General features: G+C 38.7%; 1 protein-coding gene across 1 annotated transcript; it reads right to left on the bottom strand.

Annotated features, from left to right (window-relative positions):
* Positions 1–416: 416 nt before the first annotated feature.
* LOC143512966 (uncharacterized) lies at positions 417–7,398 on the bottom strand. Its single transcript, XM_077003836.1, has 4 exons — positions 5,880–7,398; positions 4,702–4,742; positions 4,341–4,429; positions 417–1,693 (listed from the first exon to the last, which is right to left on the bottom strand). The coding sequence occupies exons 1-4, from the start codon at positions 6,722–6,724 to the stop codon at positions 554–556; spliced, it is 2,115 nt and encodes a 704-aa protein (XP_076859951.1). The 5' UTR covers positions 6,725–7,398; the 3' UTR covers positions 417–553.
* Positions 7,399–8,809: the final 1,411 nt, after the last annotated feature.

Here is an 8,809-nt window from a genome sequence, read left to right as displayed (position 1 = left end):
AGTGCTATCTGTCTCTCTCTTTGTTTGAGCTTGAGACTGTTGAGTGCAGAACTGATGGATGGACAATCCTGTTCATTGATTGTAAAGTAAATTGGTATTAAATGTGCTGTATAAATAAAATGTGCTTACTTATGCCATTTACTTTCTTGCCTTGCTCTACACAGGATGTCCATGTATTGCACATAAAACCACTTACTCTAAGCATTTGTTAAATGGTAGCCAATTTCAAATATTTAAACAAAAAGGCTATTTAAATTAATATTCTTTTAAATATACAGTGATTATTTTCAGGAAGATTTGTGTGTACTGCAAATTTAAATTCCTTGCATTTATGATTACCCAGCAATTCTGACATCACTTGATTGTGGACACTACATACAAAAATAACTACCGGTACATAAATAAATACTTCCTAGTGCACCAGGATCCTGTATATACACCACGCACTAATATGAAACCATATATACTTGCAATGTTTTTTTTTTTTGGAAACAGAAAAAGGCACTCTTGGGCTGACAGAGAAGGATGTGGCTTAATAAATGAAAATGAGCTCTCAGAAGCAGAGGAAAACTAGTAACAGTGCCATGAGGAGGAAAGCACTGGGTTCCTGGAAGCCAACTACCAGACAGACAACAGCAATGAAGAAGGCAATAGATGGAATCAGAGACTGGCCCAGCAGCACATTAGGATGGGCAGAGGAAACCTCTGATGTTTTAGTGGACAACGAAAGCTGGCTTTCCTCACTCTCTGGTGTTTCAAATGAAGCAGGGCCATCATGGAATAATTTGCCTTCTATGTACATTACAGGTTTATCCTTGTCTGCGGAAAGGCCTCCACCCTTGTCTTCAGGTGTTGGTGGTAGAATCTCCTCTTTGAGAGCTCTGTCCTCAGAAACCAATTGAGTGTCAACATCCACCATAAGGACACCAGCCAGTTCCTTCTCTTCAGACCCTGGTCCTCCACCCGTCAGCCCCAGTTCGGTAACTCCAAATCCAAGACCAGTACAAGCAGACACCAGACCTACTTCCTCCCCACCAGCCTGCACATTCTTTATGTTTATAGCCATCTTCTCCTTCCTGTTAGCCTCGACTCGTGTTGCAGCATCGCTCTTTACACTCTCTAGTCCACACTCGTCCTCTCTAGTATACTGTGTATCTCCAAACAAGGTGTCATGTGAACTAAAATCTTCATCTTTACTTGCACTGTCAGCACCTGCCTCATTAAAAGAACACTGCTGTATTGACTTTTCTGGCTTGTCTTCTTCCACTTTATTTCGTGCCTCATCTTGCGTTGTGTCCTTTGTTCCATCTGTTTCTGTCTGTATTTCTGCATGACCTCTCACCTCTTTCACATCCTCCGACTCATTTTCATCTACATCCTCCACTTCTTTCTGGGCGCTTGGAAACCCTGCTGATAAGATCACGTCCGAGTCCAAATGCACTTTGACTGGAGCCTCTGACTCATCTGTAATTGGGGATGGGTAATTTTCTGGGACTTTGAGCTTTGTTTCTGTAACTTCCTGGACGGATGATGTGACTTGGCTTGCGATTTCTGGACGGTCTGTTTGTGGCGAAATTTCAGCTGAATCCTGTAGAGGTTGTTCATACGGAGCATCCACCTTCGGCAGAATACATTCTGCAGGAGGAGAGTCCCCACTGGTTTTAGTGGGAGAACTGGACACAACCTTGGTAATCTGCAACCAGAACACAAGTGTTAAAACACAGTGGCCTTCATTATTCAGCATGTACCATAGTAGTGCGGGAGCACTTGGTCTAATATGTATGACATGAACAATGGGATGGGATGATTAGACCATGACACACACAACATACCTGAATTATCTTCAGGCATTCACAAGCACCATTGAAACAGACACATTAGTAGCCTGTCAATATTTTGTATTGTCCATGCTGCTGTTTAATAGTTAACAATGTCATGTGAAATAAATTAACACATTGTGTGCCAGTAATTGTATTATTACAGTAACAACCTTTATATCTGAAAGTATGTGTAGAAAAAAGGACATGAACAATGAAACTAACTTTAGTTAGAAATATTAGTGAAATTTCTGTTTACAGAGGGCTGTTTTGGTGATCTGTATGAAAGTAACCACCAACTACTACACAACATTTTATTTAATACTGTACCGTATTAAAATGTATTCAGTCTGGCATATTAATAATTCCTAAAGTATTAAGCTCTTCAGACATCTAAAAAAAGAATACCAAATTAATTATTTTTATTTTATTTTGTAAAAGAATACTTGCTAAAACAATGTTTTTTTATGTTTTTAAAGAGAGGGACATACTATTTTACAGGAACTGAATTCAGCAGATGATTACTTTAGTTCCCCTGAAGTGTTCTTCCAATCCCCCTGGGCACTGAGACAGGTGGAGTATGTGATGTATACATGTAATGGGGAATAGGGGGAACTGCCTTAGCAAAACCTTTGGGTTTAAAGTGAAAAAAGCACACATTTGAAACATGTATGGTGAAACACGCACATGGTTCAAATCTTTTGAAAGTAAATCACTAACAATGAATGTGACAGATACAATTACAGAAATCAAGCTAACTGAAGGGTGAGACTTTCTCCACCAATACTACGTTTAAGTCAAGTTCAAATAAACTGCTAGTACTTAATCCTTGAACGTTCCCAAAATGTTATTTTTAGTCATGACATATTCCCCATGCAGACTGTTGAAAACATTAAAGGAAATGTTCAACAAGCCATCATAGCTACCTTACTAAATTTTAATAAATACTAAATTTATGAATATTATTTGTTAACACGGTAATCTTCCTTCTTGTAAAATTATTTGAAAAATTCAAATCAATGTTTGCAAAATGTGAAAAAGAATACTTGCTATTGTCTTTTAAATATTATGATTGTAAAAACATTGTGCAAGCATGTGTGTTCATGCATGTGACATGAAACACGATGGAAAAAGTGTGATGTTAGCGGGCTGAAGGATTAGCGGGCTGCTTCCACATTACCTAAGTTCTTGCTGAAGCTTCAATGAGCTGTCCAGATGGAAGAGCAAAACAAAATGACTATTAATTCATTACTAGATCAATAAAAACATGATGTAAAATCTGGCTAGGCGCAAAAAGCCCCGAGAACCAAAAAATAAATTAATTTCAAGCAGATGAAAGCCATAGCATAGCCATGTCACCCAAATGACATGAAATAAATGACTGTCATAAGAAGCATAACAATTCTCGATTCAGCACGTGAACTGTAAGCAGTGTTTAGATGGTAAAAATTTTGTTCTCAATTGCTCCAGCCAGTCAGTGGTCATTTTAGTATATTAGTAAGTAGTATATAAGTAATAATTATTTATCTTTATATGGATGTGGTATGGTAAAATACATTATTATTCTGAATGTGTTAGTTGTCAGAACATGTGCAATTAATATGTTAAGTTTAAATGTGAATATTTCTTAATGTTTTATACTACCTATATAGTAGTAACAAAAATGAACCCTTCCTAGCATAACATCGGTGGAATCATAACAGATCCTCACCGTGCATGACAATGAACAAGACAGGTGTAGTATATTATTAATGAATTAATATCTGAGTGCACAGTATAACAAAATTTAAAAGAGCATTTATGTTCATTAAAACTACAGACTAGAAGGAGGTGAAAAACACATAATAATGTAATATTTAGTTGAAGTATATTGAAAATCTTCCTATCTCGAAGAAAGTTGTTTACTTTTTCTTTTCATTTTTTTGTGGTCAAGAGGAATCGTTTGCCTAAACTTATTATACCACTCTATCATTCAAACACAGGGATGATGTCACTGTCTAAATGCCTTAAGATACAACATGGAAACCCTCAGAGTGGTTATTCTTGAAAACTAAAGCTGATCAAATAGTAAGTAATAGTAAGTGAAACTATTTTACAAGTCTGCAACTTTTTTGTGCAGCAGTGATGTTCACGCAGGCCTTCGCTTCTATTCCCTGGACAGTGGTGGAATGGGAGCATAGGCTACTTCAAATATGACTCACTTACTTTTTCAGCGAATCTTGGATGCACTGCCTATACTTACAGAATGTATACAGTCTACCAATCATCAGTTTTTCACTTAATGTTTATTAGAAATTAGTTTCTAATGTCTGTTTTGCCAGTCTCACTTAATATTTTTCATATGTATCTCTGCAAAAATCTAGATAAGTTGCAGAAATATATTTTTTTATAACCACACTGCAGTAAACTATGTTTCCACTAAGCTGTTTAGATGAACATTTCCTGTCTAGGGTCAAAAAATCACTGACTTTAAAACCTTGTTCAGTCTGCTGTTTATGTTGCTCAAAAGCAGACCCCACTAACCTCTAAGTCGATCTCAGGTTCAACAATAGGTGGACACACAGGGAAAGGAACGCTGATGGCAGCCTCTCTCTCTGTGCTGGCCACATCTCCTACAACAATATCAAATGTCATCTGGTACTGAATCATGACATTGAAATAAAGAGAGGTCAAAAGCTACACTTGATACATTAATACGGGCAGTAAATAAATTCTGCAATATAATGAAACATCATTTGCTTATTACTCAGTTCTACATCACTACAAAAGATCAGTGCCGTCTGTATAAATTAAGTGCCTTCTCTGATTAATAATGATTAATTATGAGAAACCTGTGCTGATCATTATACTGTTCATCTGGCTGAATACTGTGGTCATTTCATACCTCCATTTTTGTCCTGAGAGAAGTCATAGTCATCCTGCACACTAGAAGGTGAACAAGAGAGTTTCAGTGAATAAAACCCATTTTTTAAATGAGGCAGCTGACCTAACTGAGTATACTGGTGACCCAGATCTACACTAAAACATTACACAAGATGCACTGAGGTATGTGGAATTTTTTAATGTGAAATGCCTGCATAATCTGTCACATCCACTTAATATAAAAGCCAATACTGTGATGTCACTCAGAATGTGTTGGAGATCAGTGCCCAGTCATTCATACGGGTCAAGTGGGAAGTGTGATCTAAGTAAAGGGATGTGTCTGTTCAGCAAAACTGCACTAGGAAATATTTGCAGACTTACAGACGTCTGCAGAAACTATTTACATAATCTATTATTCTAATAGGACAAATAGTTTCTATGTAAACTTATGTGGATAGTCTGTTTATGATCCTGTTCTATTTCTTCAGCTGCCTTTGGGGAGCCATATTATTTGACATTTGGGGAAAGGTTGAAAGATCACGTGTTTTCTGTTTGATGGAGCACTTATTTGTTGCATTTTAACTTTAGATTTTCACTATAATCAGAGAGCCATCAGAAATGGGTTTTCCACTAAAGATGTCAAAGGCTGACAAGGACAGGCATTGCTTACAGATGTGAAAACAGTCTTCTGCTCTGGGGTTCTGTATTTCTACCCAGCAACCCCTGCAGAATGTCTAGTGGAAGGTCTGCAATCACTAGGACTGAAATTGACACCTCCCTTGTCCTATTTTCAAACCCCTCATGCACCCTAGGATAGCTGCCATTCTCAGTGCTTAGTGTGTGTGTGTGTGTGTGTGTGTGTGTGTGTGTGTGTGTGTGTGTGTGTGTGTGTGTGTGTGTGTGTGTGTGTGTGTGTGTGTGTGTGTGTGTGTGTGTGTGTGTGTATACATATGCCTATGTGTATAACCCCAGCCATAAATGTTACACTGTTCGTAATGAGGCGAAATGGGGATGGTTGCTGCAATCTTAATCTAGCAACGCTGTGTTTCTACACCAACATTGTAAACATGACGTCTTACTGCAAAATCACCGTTACGACACGTCTTTTAGCCGATTGCGTTTGAGATGCTAGGTCTGACTCCCTCGTTCTGCTTTTCGGCATTTGTTCAAGTAGGGAGACGTACATCTCTACGAACTTACCTGTACCTAGGAGACTTCAGAATGCCTCTAATATCTACATCTTCCAATGGGCTGACTTGTTCCGTGTCTTCATATGACTTCAGAAGGGTTACTGAATAATTCCTGCCGGAATTGTTCGCCCAAAATTCACCATCGGAGGTCTCGTATCGCACGACAAAATCTATGCGCGCGCCATTGAATAGATAAGGTTCTGCAAACGAGAGCCTGAAGGAAAACCTGTCGGTGTCCCCGTCGTTGGAACCTTGGACATACTCGGAGGGATAGTCAAAATAGCTGATCCAGCCGTCCATTGTAGAACGGACGTAGACGGATTTGTGAAAAGAGATGTTAAGCACACGGATCATCCCCTCAAAGGAAAGAGGCTCCCCTGGCACGGGCGTCAGGCTTTCTACTTCGACTTTATTGGTGCGAACCGCGAGTGTGAGCTCGGTTCCGGTAAGTGGCTGGAACTCGGGCCACAAGCGAAACGTCGGCTCGTGGTAAGCTTCGTGGTACTTGGTTTCCTCTTCCTCCCATCGCGCATCGTCTTCGTCATCAGAATCAAACGGAACAAACTCTCGTACATCAACAAGGTCGGACCCTGTCGTGTCCGCAAAGGAGACTCTCCTCGGGGGCAACACGAGACGGATCCTCATGTACTCCGCCGTCTCGTCGTTAATCGAGTGTCCGCGCTTTCTGGGTACGGGAGAGGACCTTGGCATGATCCTGACGCTGTCCTCTGTTTCTTCCTCATCTTCCTCATCTTCGGGACAGTTGCTACGGTCCTCGCCAGATCGCCCACTCTTTGTTGTTGTAAAAAGTCCCTCTTGTTCTGGGATGGTTAAGAAATTATTTCCTTGCGCCATTGTTATTCTGACCGTGCCCTGCTGGTGCCCAGAGTGTTTGTGCAAGTCTGAGCTCCAGCCGCAGTCCAGTCAGAACGTGTTGCCCTGCATAGTAAAAATGGACCCCGCGAAGGTCTTAGCTCGTTCCGGGGTTATTCTGGAGACGTAAGCCTACATGTGAACAGCAGTTTGGACTTCACTACCGATACGAATGTATCTAAATTTAGAAGGAATTTGCGTGTCCATCGTTTTGCAGGGGTCAAAACAGAGATTACGAGTTTCTTGTTGCAAAACCTTCCCTCTAGTCGCAGTGTTGGTTGTTCCACATTGTACACGCCCCCTTATCCATATTAAACCCGTAAACGCGTGGCGGCTGACTGTTCGCTGAGAATAAATTATATTTACCAGTTAAATAGTTATTAATTTGAAGCTGTTTTTTCTTCTTCTTCTTCTTCTTCTTCTTCTTCTTCTTCATTTTCTTCCGCTTGATGTTGTTATTGTTGAAGTAACCTACCTGTACAACGGAGTTCCTTTCCATATGATGGCACAAACAATTAAGTCCAAATGTTCTGTATCCTGTAATTCCTGCAGAAAAAATACTAAGTCCCTGCCCATAGTAACATATTCTAATTCAGTGTTGCTATCACTGTATTTCTTGCAAACGTATGCAAGAGGTAAACTAACTGAAATTGATGCTTTATTAGTTTAAAGTCTAACAGCTTCCCAAGGTTCAAATGTTAACTAGCTTCTTGTCATGCGGATCTCTCAGGATAATGGGTGTGGTTCAAGTTAAACGCCAGCTGCCATTACTTAAGATTAGATATGCCCAATTGTCAGCGACTCAGCACTGGAGCCCCAGACAATTACCATTTTCCATAACTGTTGGACATAATGCTTTATACTATGTATACTGTGTATGCTGTGTATAATGACAATAAAGGCTTTCTATTCTATTCTAACACTAAAACCCTGTACTTAAGTGAACGTATAGATGCCCTTGATAAAATATATCTTGAGTAAATGTAGACATCCATAATTTATACTTGAGTTAAGGTACAAAAGTACTAACTGTAGTTTGGTACTGTGAATTTTTGTAGTTGTATTATTTTGATGAACAGGTTATGTCTAGGACCCCTATGTGGCTTCAAAAAATACAGTTTAAATTGGGTGAAATGTTCCTTTTATTAAGAAATTCAGAAATAGTTACTTCTTGCCTCTTTCGTTTAACAGGCATAAGTACCTCCACATGCAGCACAAACATACATTTATTGGATACTTAAAGTTGTAGCTCTGTTAGCCTATTGGTACAATAATAGAGTAGGAGTATCTAAAGACCAAATAAATATAGCTTATTAATCAGTCAAGACCTTTAATAGAGATGTAAGGATCATGTTTCATATTCATGTTAGCAAGGTGCAAGTTTTAATTTAACCTCCTAATTAATAATTTAGTCTTCATTTTCCTCAGTGGTTTTCCGAAGGTAACGCTGATCTTTGGCTGTTCACAGGGCTATGAGGGAAGTAGTTATGGGTTTAATTACTGTAATAATGGCAGATTTTACACTTTCAGGTTATCTTAACCTGAATTGGAAAAAAATTTGTGAAACATTACTTTTAATTGTTATATACTGTTATATAAAGAAAATATATAGCATGTTTTATGTTGGGAACAGCTTTACCCAAATAAATATACTTTAGTAGAGAAACCATGTACCTTAACAGAAGTAAAGGGATTGGTTGCATTTTACTGACCAATGATGATGTGGTTACGTAATGTGATGTGGGTACTGGTCATTTTCCGTCAGCATGTACAACCTAACTGGGTAATGTACCCTGCAGAACTAATACTGGAAAATAAATTTAGTTATTTAGAGACAACTGATCAGAAATGAATGTAATACATTTAATAAAACTCTCATAGTTTAAAGAACGTTAGTGGTTCACACAAATAAAATAAAAAATACAATCTCTAAAGAAATGCTAAAAGGCTTTTAGCATGAGAAAAACCCTAAAAGGAAATCAGCATGTTTATGCATGGGATCAGATGCCATGCAGGTGGAGAAAATATGCACACAATCTTTGCACACAATCCATTTAATCAGCATTT

The sequence above is a fragment of the Brachyhypopomus gauderio genome, chromosome 4 (assembly GCF_052324685.1).
Source record: "Brachyhypopomus gauderio isolate BG-103 chromosome 4, BGAUD_0.2, whole genome shotgun sequence".
NCBI classification, from domain to species: Eukaryota; Metazoa; Chordata; class Actinopteri; order Gymnotiformes; family Hypopomidae; genus Brachyhypopomus; species Brachyhypopomus gauderio.
The sequence above is the reverse complement of the archived record's forward strand: the minus strand, read 5'-3'. Positions and strand labels throughout refer to the sequence as shown.